Source organism: Papaver somniferum, chromosome 6 (assembly GCF_003573695.1).
Source record: "Papaver somniferum cultivar HN1 chromosome 6, ASM357369v1, whole genome shotgun sequence".
In the NCBI taxonomy this organism is placed as follows: domain Eukaryota; kingdom Viridiplantae; phylum Streptophyta; class Magnoliopsida; order Ranunculales; family Papaveraceae; genus Papaver; species Papaver somniferum.
Genome location: NC_039363.1, coordinates 168,031,422 through 168,050,319, shown reverse-complemented (window position 1 = coordinate 168,050,319; position 18,898 = coordinate 168,031,422). Strand labels below are relative to the sequence as shown.

Sequence of the window (18,898 nt, the reverse complement as noted above, 5' to 3'; positions counted from 1 at the left end):
ACTTTATTTCCATGATCTGCTGGTATCTTCACTTTCGTACCATGATCTGTTTCTCCTGGTGGAATTGGAAGAATGTGACCGCCGCCCATCATCATGTGACCACCGCCCATCATCATTTGCAGTTGGACTCAATCCAAACATTGTATTTGTCTGTCATTTTCGTAGTTGGTGCAGCGCCTCTACTTGCCGATTCAGCTAATACAAATCGTTAAGTTGACTCCGTAACTCATCGTCACTGGCAGTGACTTTTTAGTAAGGATAATCACAGTCCATGCCTTGGGAAACAATGGGGATCGTGGTTGGATCACCTTGTGAAGTAATACTTTGCAGCTCCCAATGAATTTTGGGCATATTTGACGAAGATGATGAAGAACTTGCACCTGTCTTGGGATAAGTCATAAAGCTTGGCTCTTAAGGAGGTGGTTGGTTAGGAACGATATTTGGATTATGGGACATGTTTGATAACCCTGGGAAATCAAACACATAGACGTGCGTGTTCTGTGTCCCAATCACAGGCTTCGCTATTGACTTATACCAGTTGACATACTGCTCTTCAGTAATATTCCTCCTTGTATTTAGTTCATAGATCTCCCAACCGGTTATTCTCAGCCGATAAAAATCCGATGCAGAGATTTGCATCTGTAACAGGTTAATTTCAATTGCAAATAGACCTTGTATTTGGTACTGCATTCTTTCTCCCAGATACCAAACCCTCTTTGTGATTCCAGACTGTAAAAAACAACTCTACGCATCGAATAATCAAGAATACTTAATCCAACATCATCACCATACTTAGGTAAATCAACGTAAGGGTGAACAACTACGTTGTTGTGGCTCCGAGTCATCTGATGTAACCTGTAAACAAAACTGGAACCCAAGACATCGCTGCCAGTGTTCTTCTCTAAGTTGTTCTTCATATACATGCCCCACATAAGAAATCTAAGTGTCTCGTCTTTTAGGATTGGTTTACTAACACGGAAGTAGGTATACCACCAATACTGCAAATTACTCCATAATTTTAGTATTTTGACTAAATAATCTACGTTTGTTCATAAAAATTATTTAAATTTAGTAATAATAATAAATTTAAAAATAAGAATTTTGATATTTACCCTTATGATGCCCTAGAAACCAGTGAAGTTTTGATCGCCCACTGACGCTTTATCCAGCGCACAGTACAATTCTGCTAAAATCGCAGATCCCCAGTAATAATCTGGTGCGTTTGTCGAGATCTTCTAATGCTTCAATCCAACCAACATGAGCAACATAAGTTGAGTTTGGTAAGAATGCCTGACTCAGTCGAGTTCAGGATAATCATCTATATGTTCTGGGTTTCTGGGTTTGATTAGGAAACTCTTCAAGGATGCATATCCAATCCCACCTCATTTCAAATCTTTATAATCTCGACGTATTTCTAATTCCACAAAAGAGGGACAAAGCGTCTCACATCTACTATTTGACATCCATTCGTCTTGGTTGAATAGTGGCAGGTTTCCCATTCCACTTGGGATCCCAACAATGAAATACAAATCAAGGAGAGTAATTCCTATTACAAGTATAATATCAACTATGATTAGTTCTTTTGATTATTCAATAATTATTTAAAAAATTTAATTTAAGTTAAGTTAAAAAAACTTACCAATTTTGAAATCCACAAAATGGAATGTGTGCGTCGCCATCCACCACCTTTCTACCACTGTTTTCGGATTGTTATGTTTTCTAGGCGACATTCTATAAAATGCACGCCAAGGATATCTGTCAACCCTTTCTCGGACTGCAGGCGGTAGACCAACATAACAACATTTAATTCTGAAAATCCACCTCTCATGGTATAATAATCCTCAGACCTATCATGATTCCCTGACACATGACTTGGGACTAATGATGGAGCAGCAACGATATTTGGCGAAGCAAACTCTTCTTCTCGATTTTGAGAATAATCTACACCTGTGCAGCGGTGCCGATTCATTTTTTCAATCTCTTTTCTTCTTTATATTATTTGCCGCTCTTCTCACTAAATTGTTCATATTGTATTAGAATTTTTTGATTTAAAAGAGTTTTAGAAGAAGGAAATGGCAGTGGTGTGACTGAAAATGAAATCAATCGAACGAATTTATAGTGTTGAAATTCGACCGTTGGAAATATAGGCGTTTGAGAGTCGACCGTTAGAGATTTTGTATCTAACGCTCGCGTTGGGTCTTCCAACGCCAACGGTTGTGTCGTCAACGCACGCGTTTTGTCTTCCAACACCAGAGTCTGTCTTTTGGCCGCGCGTCTGATCGTCCAACGCCCTACGCTAAATCATAGTGAAAAACCCAGTTTAATCATCCACGTGGCTTAACAAATATTTGAGTTTGACCATTGCCGTAGGAATTGCCCTCACTCCTTAGCCGATCCACATGGCTCCTCAAATTAAATTTCTTTGGCAGGTCCTGCAAGGCTAAAAGAAGTAAGGAGGGGACGGCCGGACAGGTAAGTCCATAACAAGGTGCGGCAATGAAAGAAAACGTGTCCCAAAGTTTGAGACTCAAACTCAAAGTACGTACGGAATTAGGATAAGAAAACATAAGAAGGAGAAGAAAAGCAAAAAAAAAATGGCAAATCTTCTTCCTCTGCATCTAAATCATCTCCCCCGCAATAACTTAAAACCATTCTCAATTACCACAGCAGCTATCTCACCAAATGGAAATGGTTTCTCTCTCTCTCTCTCACCCAGGAGCTGGGATTTTTCTTAATTAGTTTTGTGGTAATCGAATTACTAATTAGCTACTTTGAAATTGTTTTCATCAGGAGGGTTTCTCTCAAATAACAATACCAGTAGTGATCCCAAGACCAAATCACCGGGAGGAGGAAGAGGACCTATAATTATAGAAATTCCATTGAATAACATAAGAAGACCACTGATGCGTACAAGATCAAATGACCCTAAAAAAGTTCAAGAACTCATGGACAGCATTCAACAGATTGGCCTCCAAGTACCTGTAAGTCAATTAACTTAAGAAGAAGATTTTGTAAGAACAAAGTCTAATTTTACAACAATTAATCAGTAAGATAGGAATAGGATCATTGGGTCCATTGGAGCCTCACATGTGCAGAACAAAATCTTGAAATCTGCAAGTCAAAACATAAATGGTTTGTCCTTTTATCCTGCATTTACCCTAGAAGCTAGCTGGTTTTATCAGATGCTAAATTGGCAACGATTTTTAGGCAAAATACTTGACATCAATTTACAAATCTTAAGCCCTTCAAACTATAAATGTCAATGCAGTAAGTAAATATGTGATTAATTTGACTTACATAGCCAGATAGCAGGGGAAACAAACCTGTATAACAACTACGTGGTCGTTAAGAGTGTGGCTGTTGGGTATGAATACATTTACTTTGACATGGCAACCAAATAAATTAGGGAATAGATGCAGGAGTTAGTGTTATGTAGTCTTCTCAAGAAAATGAATCACGAGAAAAGGATCAATGATTCTTTGTCTAATTGTCTTCTCTATCATTTCTCGCTTCTTCTATTTTCGTCTAGCAGAGCTATTGAAGTGTCTGTGCATCACGAATACTAGTGTCCATGTATCTATATGGGAAATTCTGAAAAACTTAAGCTGTCTAGGTTAGGCTACCGGAGTTATGGGGTTCCCTATATGAATAGTTTGTTTGTTCAAGTATTGCTAACATAACCAGAACAGAATTTATTTGGTCTGGAAGTTTTGTGGGTGTTAGGTTAATGAAGCATTCAGCACCAAAACATTAAACAAGAAAATTCAAGGGCAGTTTCTAAAATACAGAAGACATGGAATTACCGTTCGTTGCGGCTTCTGGAGTCGAAGAAAATCTTTGCACCATTAAGCATGCATTTCTGTTTAGTTCCCCATTTAACTTGATGCACAGTGGTGAATGAATATCATTTGTTTTACCTCATTACTTTTCTCAGCGTACATGACACTAGCTTTGTAACCACTAAGAATAATAGAAGTATTTACATTGCCTAATAAAACATTAAGGATCTATATTATTGCAAATATAAATCCTAATAGCAGCGTTCAATTTTCAAAGTATAAATCCTATTATTGTAAATTGCCTAATAGCATTTTTCAATTGTCTGGTATCTGACTCTGTATAGCAGAAAGGATTCATGTTATTGTAACTATACTTGCAAAGACTATATCAACCTAAGTTTGTCTTGGTTTCCTTGCAGATTGATGTTCTTGAGGTCGATGGAGTTTACTATGGTAAGTACTTGTATTAGATGTGACCAGGTCATGGGAATTGCATTTATTACTCGAGGAGATAACAGTTTTACAAATGCTGCATCTACACATCTACAGGTTTCTCTGGTTGCCACCGTTACGAGGCTCACCAGCTACTTGGACTCCCGACAATACGTTGTAAAGTTCGTCGTGGGACAAAAGAAACTTTGAGGTTAGATGCATCGCCCTCATCAACGTCTCTTTAATACTTCAATAGCTTGTCTATGTAATTGGCCTCATAACTGCACTATGGTTCTACCTTTTGCAGGCATCACCTGCGTTAAGTAATATAAGCATCCCGCAGATCGCATGTGTTTTGGTGGTTGCTAGTTGTGCATTTTGGAGAACGCAGTGACATAATAATTAACCAGGAAAGTGAACAACTGTGTACTCTCCGTAGTCTTCATCGTTATCATATACTACTTTAACTAAGCCCAATCCCAAATTAGATATAAATGTATATGCCAGCATGTTATAGGTGTTTTATATATCAATCATTTCAATGGGACCTCCATTAAACCATCCCCAAAATGTAACTATTATATGTGACGCATTTTTAAGTCCTACTTAAAAGTTATTTGCCTTAATTTTCAACTCCCTATTTTATGTTTTCAATTGCAAATTATTAAAAAGGGAAAACGAAAAAGAAGTGAGAAAAATTGCTAGACAGCCAAAAAAAAAAAAAAAAAACCTCTGACCGAGAATAGCAATACAGTGGGGTAGTCGCGTAATGGGCTAAGATGTGAGCCACCTGGTTAGCAGCTCTCTTCACGAAACTGAACTCGCACGAAACCATTTCAGCCGCGAGCCTTCTAATGATCTTCAGGGGGACGTCGTTCTTTTCCTTGTTTAGGATCCTTATCAGCTGTTGAGCATTACTCTATATAGTGATCCTGGTCTGATTCTCCTTCTTTGTCAGCTCCGGGCCCAAAATCATAGTCTTTGCTTCAGCTTCTACAGGGCTGCCCAACTTATGAGGGGTTGATTCTCCGGCCACAAACATAGCACTTGAATTCCTGGCAACAGCAGCACAAGCTCCAGATTTATCTTTAAAGGCTGCGTCGATGTTGATCTTGATAGTATCATGTCACTGGTGCTTTGATTTTCATCAGTTTGAGTGTAGTAGAACCAGAAATGAGTCTCTCTAATAATCTTACTAATGTTAGGCTGTTTCTCCTGGAAAATCTTCTCATTTCTAGCCTTCCAAATGGCCCAGAAAATGCAGCTGCCTAGCTTGAATTTTTTTGAAGTTTTTTCCTTGTAAAATCCCAGAGATAATGACCTTTGGTAGAGACTGCAAGGTCATGACAAGGTTTGTATCCCAAGTGAGACCCAAACGATACAGCCAAAACTACAGGACACTGCGGAAATGGGTGATCAATCTTTTCTCTGTGAGAGCTGCATAATCTGCTGGCCATATCACCTTGGAAAAATCTTCCCATAATACCTTGCAAGGCCTTCATGGAGTAATCTCCAAATGAACGTGGATTGCTGAAGCTATGGGAAAACACGGCAGGAAGCGTGAAAAGCCCATAACTAGCAACATGAATCTTGAAACTTGTAAGTTGCTATTCTCAGGTAACCATCTCTTTTATTCCCTTTAAAATGTTCTCAGTTAGATTCTGACCGGAGTATTCAGACTTATCCTCATTTTTCTCCTCCAATGTTTGCTGGTGATCTTCTCAGACACGTAAGTGTTGAACACAGGTTTTAAGCATAACACAGATAAATATTGAATGCAGGATTTAAGCATAACAGCTCTCAATGCAACGTGAATGCAGCAGATTCTTGGATGCTGGGATACTAAGAAAATGTGGTTGGAAAATTACCGTTTCTAATGTTCTTTTGAAATACATCTAAGTTAAATATTTGAAATTTTCCACTTCCTTGAACGACTGTGGCCAGTTGGATGGTTCAAAAGCCACAGATTATATACACACAACTTGGGATTAGAATTCCACGGGAATTGGTGGGCATCAACACCTTACAGATAAGCAGCCTTTGGATCATCTCTGCATAATATAACCGTCTCTCGCACTCACACACTATCCTAAACTTACAAGAAAACACTAGATACGTATATCACATAACTAACAAATCATCAAAAATACAAAAACGCATTAATACCTCATATTTCTACTTATAAGCTATTGGACCAGACCTTGACACAGCAAACCTTGGCAATGGACTTGGACCCCTACTCCCTGAAGTTGAACCCTCCGCAAATTTTACTTTCCTACTTGAACTATAATCCAAAGGACCAGAACCACGAAGGTTTCGATGTTTGCCGCTGTCATTGCTACGTACGCTACCACTGTCGGTGTCAAAAGGTTGGTCTTGCCCATGAGTAGTTGATCTGGAATAAATGGATTCAGTAGCAAATGAGTGAGTCGATTCCCCGTGGTTCTGTCGGTATGCAGGAGAGCTGTGCGCTAGAGATACTGAAGGTGATAACCGGGGTGATGGACTTTGTAACGCAAGCGGGATTGATGGAGAATTAGCATAATACTGGCTATATATCGAACGAAGAATGGCATACGGAATATAGGTTTCAAGTGTACTTCTCGGGAGGTATGTGGATAACTCACACAGCTGGTCCAAAAAGATCAGTTTCGCAACAAGATGAGACCTGTTAAAAATATGGAATTCACGTTAACATAGTGTTTCAGATCTCATACCTGTTACATTTTATAAGACAGCTAAAAGAAAAACAACGTCAAAAGTTCTGCAACATCAGACGTAGCAAAATATATCAAAGAGCTGCTTCAACCAGATAGCGATCAGCAAGAATTTTCGAGTTCCGAATCCCAATTTTCGAGTTCCTAATAAGAAACTCCATTCTAAAAAAATTCTCATTTATACAAAGTGGAGATGCATGATAGTTGATTAGCCAGTTTGTGCAAAATTTGGGGCAACTCCCTACCAATTCTTTAAAACCTAAACCAAGTTACTTTGCTTATAAAGGCTACAGTACAGATGCAACAAGAAATGAAGTGCGATATAACTCACAATTAAGACCACTTGACTAATCATGCAGAGATTTTACTGGTAGGCTGGTAAGTCTAATGAACTAGATGTACTTGTTTAGAGAAGGAAATCACATACACATGAGTGCTGAAAAATATTTGGAACATTATCTGGTTAAGCAGCCACTTCAGAACAATTTCACAGAAGTTTCCATCATATTGGCATTTAAAAGAATGATAACCAAGTTACCTGTTGCTATCGTTCCACGAATCCAGTATAATCCCTGATGCACACTTCACAAAGGCCTGCATGGCAGACTTAATGTTTCCTTCAACTAACAAATAGTTGTTTACATCAGATTCTTGAGCCTCTTCAACATGCCCGTTTGAGAGAGACCGACTTTGTTGCTGCTCCCTTTCAAATCTAACGAACTCGGATCCTGCAATAACAGCATTGATGCACCTACATTGAACAAACACAGCATTCAAGTAAGAAGACATCTCATAAAAATTTTGAATAAATAAATAAAGCCAATTAGTAACCGATAATCACTACTGAAGTAAACGGACACTTGGATCCACGAAAACATGCTGCTACTTTGGCAACGTAAAGAAAGAAAGAAAGAAAGAAAGAAAGAAAGAGAATAGTAACCTGGCCAAGCAGTGGATGTTATTATTGAAGCCACCGGTATCAACATTGAATGCCGTAATGTCCCAAATGTTAGATGTCATGAAAGCAGCAAACAGGTATGGAAGCAAGCTCCAGGAACCATCACTTGCACTCCCTACATCATAGAAAATGGACCTCACCCACTCTGAATCATGATCACCATCTACCCCGAAACTATTTGCAACACACCTCAACCTTTTAATTTCCTCCTTCTCAGGTAAGAAGCTAGGTAAATGCTTAGCTACGCCATCCAGCAGGGAAAATACAAGAGGTGCACCTTCTTCCAGCACAGCTCCAGCAGCCTCCGCTAAAAGGCGATCAAAGGCCAATGCTTGCCCTGCTTGAATGCAGAATCCAACTACTGTATCCATGTCCACAATCTGGTTCAAATTTGCTTCTCTCTCTAATCTATCTCCAGATTGTGTGCACCCAGCTATTGCCTCTAGCACCTCACGATTAGACCGCAGAGCCGTGTCAATACAATTTAAAAGTGCAGCTGTGTGTTCTTTCATCATCCTGTCGAGCCTGTCAACACCATAGCCACCAAAAATCCGAACAAAGGCCTTCAGTTCTTTAAGATCTGTGACTGATTCAGCAAAATACCCACCAACAGGTCTTGTGCTCTTGAAGCATCTATGAATGGGTGCAAACAGAAGTCCTGCACCTGATATGTCCTTGACAATGTTTTCTATGTACCAATTACATACTGCTTCAACCGCAGAACCTGTCTGCTGGTCTGCCCGCTTCTCGAACAAGTGCAGGGAAGAAACTGGCCCAGAGAATGCCTCCATCAGCAGGACTTCTCGAATGCCTTGTGTAAGGTCCATACTAATGTGCTGCTCTGATAAATGAACTATGCTGATATGTCTGCGGATTAATGCCTCCAGCACAGAAGGCCTCTGGAGATCATTATCAGATTTAAGAACCGCAAGCAATCTCCTCCGGAAGTTACCAAGGATGCATTCTCTCATATACTGCAAGAAAATGGTAGATGTGTTATGGTTGATATTTGGGCAGTTCGAAGTCAGTGCAGTGGACTTCATGAATGCATCAGGAAGCAAAAGAAAGGTCTTTCAACCATTGCCTAACGGGGTTTACCATGTCCCAGAACTACCAACAAGTCTACAAAATAGCTTGCAATTTGTATTAATAGTACACCAGACTATCCACAATTTATCCTTTAAAATTTGCTCACACAGCAGAAGTTTTTAATTAAAATTTGCAAAATATTTATCGCTTTTTCTACAAAATACACATTAATCATTTTGCTTTTAAGACTAGTGTGCAAAGAGAGGTATTCATCTTTCTCCAAGAAAATACAAATTTTATTACACAAAACGAAGATGTTATCAATGCCAATTCATTAATACCTAATTCTCCAAAATTACTATATGGACTGACCTAAGCCTTTCGAGTATGTGACAAATGTATGACATAATATACAGCCTTCTCAATCTTACATGCAAAGCTCACATTTAATAGCCATATTCAACAACAAAAAGTTGAATATGGCTCCATGTCATTCAAAACGAGTTTCGCTAAATATAATCGAAAAGCCAAAAAAATTAAGCTGCTCAAACTCTTACCTCTCTAAGAACAAATACATGGTTTAAAACACATATCGGCTCCATGTCATTTAAAACTGAGCAAAGGTTTGTTAATCTCTGCATTGCAGCTTCTAACCTGTTCTTTCGAATGCAAAGAAAGATCATCAGTTTGTCAATCCAAAGATTTCCAGGAAGGGTATAGCATAGATTGGGTTCACTTACATTTTGATAGAGTTGCTATTTTCCGGGTAGCTCTCATACCCAGGTAGCGGTAAACCAGAGAAGCCTTTTGGAGATTTAGCATAGGGGGTTGAGAACTTTGTTGCATGATTCATGTGAATAGCTGCTTGTTCTGGAAGAAGCTGAAATTTCAATAAATTTTGGTTCCATATAAATGTCTCCGTTAAGTAAAAATAATCTCATAGTTATAAGGTTAACTTATATAATATTACAACCAAAGAGATAACAACCTGAGTCTCTAGCAATCCAAGTCCTCCTTCTGAGTCTAGAATATTTATCAGTCCTTCCAGTCCACCCATAATGGACTCAATGAGAGACTCCACATACAAAACTGCATCCCGACCAATTTTAGTCACCTGTATCAAAACAAATTAAAAGAAAAAAAAATTAACATACACAGAGACTTGATTACTGGACATGGTCAGTAGAGAAAGGGGGGAAAAAAGAAAAAGGGATGGTTTAAAATCTTTTGATATCTGGGAAAAATTTTAAAATGGGGTTCAAGTCATAGCACATGATCAAAGTTTCTGTAAGAATGACCAATCAGCGAGGTTTTAATATGTGTTAATGCAGTGAGCAGAGGTTTCCTTTGGAGAAATGAGGCATATGCCTCAAGGCATATGCCGTGACTCCTAAGATAAAGGAAACAGCTATTTCTGTAGAAATGATTAAAGCTGTAAAGAAACAGCTACTTAGTGAAAATAACAAGTAAAGAGGAACGAAATTGTGTCAAAGTGACAAGTATAAGAAAATGGAGAGAGTATATTGCTTTACCTCCTCTGGAACAATAATGGACGCACACTCTGGAAAACTGCTAGCAACTCCAAGCCAGGCACAGCAATGTTGAGGCCGGCCTTCTGGGCCAAACATGGTGTTTCTAAAAACCTGTTCAGAATGTAATATGTCAACAGCAAACCCAATAATGTGTTTCTCAAGCAGAAGAGAATAACAAACGAAACAAAACAGAAATAAATAAATTAGGGCAATAAAGATTTAATATCCGATAAACCAGCAAGTCATTAAACTAATTAGCTAACAACCAATCTAGAGAAATGAAAATGCTACCGTTGTAAGATGGTGGTGGTAAAAATAAAGCTTTTTCAACGTGCCATGCTTCGACAGCTGAGATTCGAGTTCATCAACACATCTGCAAGATAGTTTATTTGAGTCAGTGCAGGTGAGCACATATCCCGTTGCAAATTACAACCCGGCCTGTTAATAATTATACATCACTTAGTTGACCTAAATATATGCAACTGAGAATGCAAAAACATCAACCTAGCTTGAATAAGCAGGACACTTAATTATGAGGCTTTAATCTACCCTATGAATTGCAAATTAACTTACAACAAGTCTGAGACTACTTCTACGGAGAAAAAAAATCACCTTGACCAATTAAAAGCAGCATTTCCTTCAGATAATAAACCTTCCTTCCCCGTTGAAACAGTAGCCTTCTCCAAGTGTCTAATATTTATAGTTGAGCGAGAAGATGTAACAATCATTAATACTGACAACCATTCCTTGCGCAAATCCTGCACCATGGAAAACAAATGCTGTATCAAAGGGAAAAACTACTATAATAATTATTAGTTTACCATAGTAATTGCAACATAAACTAAGAAAAAACTATCCCTAATAATCAGTTGATCAGGAATAAGTTTTTTGACTCTCTTCCATTGATGCACCATTTGTTCCAATGCTAAGTTGGGTTTGATGAAGAGAATCAGAGTTGCAAAATTCCACTGAAATAAAATCGAGGGCTAAAAATTCAATAGAAGACTACTAAATCCGTGTGAATAATCCTCCTTCTATAGCATTAATAAACATCAAACTACTCATAGATGGGTGAAGATAAATAAGTAATCATCCTGCTAAATAAGATAATGATTAAATTTCCCTGGGGAAGTATGGCATTGTCTCTTCACAAAACGTAAAATAATAGTAATTCATGTACGTTATACATGTGAACTAGAATCGAGAAGAACTATCCAAATGCAGAAGAGTAATGCATAGCCATAACATAATATACTCGTGGCAGACAGATTTTTAACCAGAACAAGTGTGAGAATGAGAATGTATTTTAGATAATTCTTACTGATAAATCGCATGTAAGAGCAGACACATTTTCACCCTGTGGCCTTGGTATGTTCTCAAGACACTGAACAATCTGCTGAAAGAGTCCTTTTAAGGTTGAATCTAGGTCGAGAGCCACCATGCCTGGGGTGTTCAGCAAAAACCGAATTCTACCAGCGGAGGATGATAAATACGATAGTGCATAGCCTCTTATTGCTGCAAACAAATGCACCCTATATTATTTCTAGAAATATTACCAGGAGTTTCTCCTTCTAGTTGACAAAAATAATAACTAAAACCATAACCAGGCAAATGAATTAACAACGCAAACATTGTGTTGTTAATTCATTCAAATTTTTAATATCAAAAGGCTCCTAAGTTCTAATAGAGTCAGGCTCGATCAGGTCTTTGGAATGAAACCAGAACAGGTCTTTCCTGCTGATGCTCGGAAGAAACCTTGACCCCCACTTGACCAGTCAGCTGGCAAGGACGGGGATGAGATGAAGGGACCATGTGTCATCCATGTTTGTACTCCACTTCAGGTCATACTAAAATTCAGACAAGAAGTTTGCATGCTGGGTACAGTAAGAGCAAGAGTACATAAATTCTAAAACCATGTTCAAGAAACTGGGTTTTAACTTTTAATTTTCTGCTGTTAAATATTATGTTGATGCTATGACAACAAGTCCATACAACACTTCCGCTCTCAACACTGAGGAATTGAAAACATATGCTGACTTACCGGCAATGTACTTCCGCACCAAACAACAAAGACGGTCAATACCATCCAATAGAAACCCTATTGTTGGATCATTTGGATCCTGAAACAAAAATTATACTCATTATATGCACAGGTTTAACTGGTCAAAACTACAAGACTGCAGCCTCTTCACAGAACTAGATGAGGAACTTAAAATTGTTGTCCGAGTTAATAATGAGATATAAACAGTGAATAGCTTACTAGCTCAACTGGTACCATCTTCACAGCTTTAGACTTTGATGATATAACTCCAACATGTTGGAAGTACCAAAGGACTTCAGACTGCGCCAAAGCTAATGCAGAAAATACCATCTGCACGCATAAAATCGTCATAATAAACTAAAGTTATTATTCGAACTAAATTTTACAGCAATTAAATTGAATAGGGAAAATTATGATCTGGTCCAAAACAGTATAACTCTCAAGTTTCTGGAAGGAAAAAATGTCCATGATTTATATACTCCCTCATACAATTATATTGATGCATATATCATGTATTACTTCAAGCTGAACATAACATTGAGATGTATCACAAGATTCACAACGAAGGAAGGAGAGGGGTAATAACAAGAATCCATTATCATATGTGCAATTAACCTGGAAAAGGAAGGGTGGGGAGATAACTCAAAAAACAGAAGAAAACCCACCTGAATGTTTGGAGCCAATAAACTTGGCTGGTCGGTAAAGAAGAGAACCATTCTTCCAATCTCTTGTTTCAATAATATTCTCCTCTCGCGGTGTATAGCATCACAAGATACTAGTGCTTGCTCGTGCACTTCACTGCAGTATTTCAACATTACATCAAACAAATGTCCTATTTCCTGTATATATAAAAAAATCAATGAGGAAAAATGGTTTTACCTGCTTAAAGAAAAGTACATGGTGCCAGTTTCAAAGACATGTATATTACATTTCAAATGTCAGCGGTTTTATCAGATCACTCAAACTGAATTTTAAATAAGGTCATAGCTGATATTGTAGCTTTCTGATACGAATTATCACCAATTAATTTCAAATACTATTTCCTACTGAATAAGCCAATGGGGATATCACATCAAAACAGGGGAGTGTTTTGCTTGGGCATGATAATAATTAAGTGTACAAGCAAATTTTGAGAAAGGGTTTCAGCCAGATATTTACTATAGGAAGTGTTTTCCCTGTCTAGAAGCATGACCTCTAACAGAGCTTTTACAACCTGCTTCAGTTCTTTAGTCGAAACATCCATATTATAGCCTATAGGTACTTAACTATTAAATAAGTCTTCTCCTCGACTTCCAATCTGAAGAATTAGTTGGGAGTTTGTACAGGTGAACAAGACGTAGTATCCCGCACCCACTCAAAATCTGATACCGTGACAAGTCTCTAAAGCATGCATGAAGCCGGCATGGAAAGATAATGATAATACTGCAGAGTAAGAGAGTTTAAACCTTCGAGAAATGTATAGAATTTTGGTGTTTTTCCACTGTCACACCTAACAGTAAGCTATTCGACCATCTATACCCTTAACTTTGCCAGTAATATTTTTTTCTCGGAAGATAGTAAGAAAATTGTGTACCTTATCATTTTCTCTACCTGCTTTGCAACACTGTACTCCAGGTCTGCTTCCTTTTGCTTTGCCCGGCCAGATTTTGCCATCTTTTTGGATTCTAATATCTTCGGTAAAACGTATGTTTGATAATCCTCATGCAACAAAATAAACTGCATGTTTATGAGGAGAACATTGATTATCATGTCCAAGCACATGACTACAAAAAATTAACCAGGGATAGATAATAATTTACCTCATCCCTAAACAGTGTTAGGATTAAATTTTCCTTCAGTGCAACCTGCAAATAAGAAATTTAAGAAAAGATCCCTTAAATCTAATTATGTCAGTAAAACCTAACAAGCATAATTTTAAACAATAGGTATTTAAATAATGAAAGAAATGCACCCCAAAAAATAAATATGACTATGCCAACTTATATATGAAGCATTACTGTTGCCAATACTTTCAGGATAAATTTTTAATCAATTTTCAGTATATAAAGAAAGGCAGCAGAAACCGTGAAGTAAGAGACTCTCAATGCATACCAGAGCAATATCAATGCTTGTGACACGGAGTAGTTCATCAGGGCAAACAAGATACCCAAATAGGACCCAGTCTCGGTAAGAAGTTACGTTTGCTAAATCTTGAGCCCTCTGCGAAAAAATGACAAGATAAATAGAAGCCAACAATTAAACATGATAGGAGCGTGAAAGGTACATTTTAAGTTTATCAAGCTTTGTTGTCTTGCAGAATGCACAACATTGAAAATGAAAAAGAAGCTTACCATTGGGTGAGCAGTGTTAGTGAGTATATCCGGGTAACGAGGATGGTAGGGACTTAAGAAGCCCTCATTTCTCAACTTCTTGGAATCGGTAGATAAAAAGATAATAGGACCAACCGCCTCCAAAACCTGAAAAGGAAACGTAAAACTTTTAAGTTTCAACCATGGCATTATATTTTAAGTTATACGCAAAATGCAAGATGTTAAATTAAACAAAACTCTGAAAGTCACACATATTGTTATAAGTTCATTGATGCTGGGAACTAAGTGAAAGAAAGAAAAAAAATAAACTGAGGGAGTTTTTCTTCAAAGAGTATATGGCACTAACTTATCATTAGGTGAGCAAATAATGGGGCAACTTGATTACCTAAATTATAGAAATCCAACTAAGTGAGTTCCTCTGTAAGCTATGTATTGTTTGTTTCTTTGAGTGGTGTTCTACATTTACTTTCTACAGAATTTTTGTTTCAGCCTGCATGGGTCCAAGCCACTGGGACCCCTTAGTTCCAATCAGGGAGTGCGGAGGTCCCAAGAATAAAGTCTCTCCTCCAAAAGTGACTTTGCCAACTGGGCTAATCAAGAAGCACCTAACAATAAATAATACTTGTATCCTTCTCTTATATATGCATTTCCATTCCAGATAAGCATACAATTTGTACCATCGTCCAAACTATTACACGGTTGTTGTTGTCCAAACTATTACACATGAGTCTGACAAAATGTTTCTATAATTTGTTAATAAAAAAATGAATGAAAATGAAAGAACAAGAACATAACAGGTTTCAACAAGAAAAAATGAATAAATGTGTACACTCGTCAAAAAAGAAGTCGTTTGAACCTATGTTGAGGTAAGAAAAATCAAAGGCGTACCTCCCCAATGCGTGGGCTGACAAAATTAAGATCCTCATGCAAGCCTTTAATTGGTGGATCATAAGAATCTACAAATTGAACCAATCTGCCATCACAAAAGAGGAAGAAATCAGGTGCAACTTAGGATAATGAAATGAAGAACTATTTTATTAAGTTATAACTGAAGACATACATAAATATACAACTACGATAATTGCCACAACCAAACAGCAAAGTCCATTGGAGGAAGCCCTCTAGATGCACTTACGAAACAAGACATTCAAATCAAAATTTGTATAATTCAGCGAAAATGTCCACTACCTATGATAAGACTCGCAGTCTCGACCATTTCTTAACATTGCATGCAGAAGGTTATACATCTGCAGCAGCATTTTCCTCGGTATCTGTGCCAGAAACACGTTCCTTTAATTAGCATGCAAAAAAGACACAAATAAATAAAAGAGGTGGTGCATATGTTCATCTTCTGGCCTGTTGAAATTGCTTGAAACCCAAAACACTACCTATATCGCCATACTACACTACTCCAGAATACCGATACATATATAAAGATATGTGACTGAGGTCGACATCCAGCGGCTTACAGGATTACTGGCTGACAGCCAGAGATGATATGTCTCAGTCTAAATCTTGTGAGGATGATTTCCTGGCATCTTCTCAAGACAATAAGACATTTTCAGACCCTCTTATCCCACCAAATGCAGATACACTATCAATGATGACACAGAACAACACGTTAACCTGTTGTCCAGTTCTAGCAGAAATATTTCTCCACAACGAAGATATATACATCATAGAACAGAAGGCCTTGGTTCGATTTCAATTAGTGAGCACAACCATTTTTAAATGTTCACAGTTTTTAACTTCTCAATTCATTGCTGAATTAGAGCTCATTGGTAGTGTTCATTTACAGGTTCAGAATGTTTAACCAGGGATTATTTTCCGCTAATTTTCCGTAGCTTAACAATCCATATGATGGGAGTTTCCGTTTACGAATTTAGAACTTTGGTTCTTGGCTCAGAGTATAAAATAGTTCTGGTGAGGATGGTCCACTCATAAATCACCAAGAAGACCATTGCATGACAATAACTAACTCAGTTACTCTAACGCAATAAACGTCAAACTGATAGACCAATATGATAACTATTAACTCATATTTGTCGATCATAAAGTACATAAGTAATAGCCTAATAGAATTTTGCATTCACCTAAAAGACCACTATTTTAAATATTAAGGGTTTTGAGTATAGAACTTTATTCTCCGTAATATTGGATTCAAGGTTAACAGTGAAAAAGATGATATTCAAATTTGATATATGTGTAAATGGTCATTCTCGTAGTTATCATCCTAAGTGTGTCAAACATGAGCCTTCACATGCAACAAAACACTGGTTATGCACATATAATGTAGAGGTAGAAACAGTGGTGACAGAAGCCAAAAACAAAAATACTATATAAGAGATATAGGAATTTAGGACTTGCCTTCTCAGAGAATAGACTAACACGGATAAAGGAGCAGAACAAGTCCATAAACGCATGCAAAATCAGTGAGTTTTGATGAGGCTGCAAAAAGAGGGCGGAGATGTAGAACCTTCACTTTAGGAAATTATGTAGCAAACATCTTTCTTAATGTATTAAAAAAAAGAGCAAGAACTCACCAGCAATGTTATCACTGTGCTGCTCAAGTCCAATATAAGGCGTAGGGCTTCTTCTCGAAATGCCATTAAATCTAAAAGCAGCTGCTTAAACGATTAAAACGGATGTTAAATCCTACCCGATTAGATTAAATTATGCAAACTTCAGATTACATTCTTGGATAAATCTACTGGTATATGCTTCTGAATTCTCATGTCCCTTGTCTAATTTAAATGAACAATGAGATGATAAAGTAGTGTTCCTACAAAACGTAGTAAACAAGCGAAACTAAAATAAGCACATACCGATATCCAAGGTTCCAGCCTTTGAAAATGTACTTCTGCATTGTCATTCAAAGAATCTAAAGCGATTTTATCGACCTACATTAAAACCCAACAAACAATTATGTTTCACACTAAACAACTTAAGAACCTCCATGAAATAAATAAAAAATAAATACAAGTCTTACTTTTTCCAATTGCAATTTGCTGGGATGCTCTGGAAACTTCTTTGAAACAATGATACAAATCTTGGGATGATTTGGAATAATACCAGATTTCCAAAATCCATCAGAAAAGACATGAGATAGTGAATCTGGGTAATCTAAGATTTGATTCAACCTATACATTTTAGCTAATAAACCTTGAGCAACTTCATTAAGCTGTACCAATGACTGCATATTCAACAAACCCTTTTGAAATGATGGAGTTGAATTCTGTGATTGTTGTTGTGGTTCAGTAACCATATATTCAGACCATCTTAATTGACTATCAGACTCTCTTGATCTTACAGATGAAGTTGGAGACTCATCATCAGTTGTTAATTGTTGTTGCCTTGATTTCGCCATTATCGTATATTCCTCTGAAAATTACACAATACAAGAAATTAGGTTAAATTTTTGAAACTTTGAAGTACATTTTGACAAGTAGGTGGTGAAATAGAACATATAATACAAACCAGATATAGTAGTTTCAAGAGATGAGAGCAGCTACTTGATTAACATTACAAAACCCTAACCCGGAAAATTGAAACTACATCCACAGTTTAGATCTGGAAACCTTAAAACCCAAAAACTGGACGAGAATTGAAAGTTGAAACTTAAAAGTATTTCTGTGCAGCAGAGAGAGAGAAGGGGGTAAAGCAAGAGGGCAGCTGAGTTACACAGCAGTAATTGCACTAGAAATGTTTTATTCAGAACACTCTTGACTCGGTGAGTCAATTTTTGGATGTTAAGGCCGGTTCCTACTTCCTACCTCCTATCTTGGGAAGGGCTAATTTTTGGATTTGGCAAGTTAGGAGCATCTCCAACCGTGGGTGTTACAAATCCTACGTGAAATTTTTATTTATATCCTTTTTTTTTTATAGGGTTATATATATATAACAAAATTAGTAATGTTTTTCTCATGAACCAATATGGGGTGCACTTTCCGGCCATAGTTATTGGTCCAAATCACTACTCCGGTACGTTTTTTTTATGTCTCTCTTACCTTTTCTCATCTCCTCCACCCTCCACCGACCACTGCCGTTGATGTCCCAAAACGAAGAAGAAATAGGGTTTTATTGTTGATCAAAAACAAGATT

The 18,898-nt window shown here is 37.4% G+C and overlaps 1 protein-coding gene and 1 pseudogene across 1 annotated transcript; one reads left to right on the top strand and one right to left on the bottom strand.

The window, feature by feature from the left end:
* The first annotated feature begins 2,511 nt into the window (after window positions 1-2,511).
* Window positions 2,512-4,844, top strand: LOC113290058 (sulfiredoxin, chloroplastic/mitochondrial-like). The gene is made up of 5 exons (XM_026539559.1): window positions 2,512-2,691; window positions 2,791-2,981; window positions 4,199-4,232; window positions 4,329-4,422; window positions 4,519-4,844. The coding sequence occupies exons 1-5, from the start codon at window positions 2,595-2,597 to the stop codon at window positions 4,532-4,534; spliced, it is 432 nt and encodes a 143-aa protein (XP_026395344.1). The 5' UTR covers window positions 2,512-2,594; the 3' UTR covers window positions 4,535-4,844.
* Window positions 4,845-6,090: 1,246 nt separating this feature from the next.
* LOC113290057 lies at window positions 6,091-18,580 on the bottom strand (annotated as a pseudogene).
* Window positions 18,581-18,898: the final 318 nt, after the last annotated feature.

Excerpts from the sequence above, each read along its gene's own strand:
- LOC113290058 (XM_026539559.1), top strand. The coding sequence starts at position 2,595 with ATGGCAAATCTTCTTCCTCTGCATCTAAATCATCTCCCCCGCAATAAC. Across the intron at positions 2,692-2,790 it reads TATCTCACCAAATGGAAATG|GAGGGTTTCTCTCAAATAAC; the intron begins GTTTCTCTCTCT and ends TGTTTTCATCAG. Across the intron at positions 2,982-4,198 it reads AGATTGGCCTCCAAGTACCT|ATTGATGTTCTTGAGGTCGA; the intron begins GTAAGTCAATTA and ends GTTTCCTTGCAG.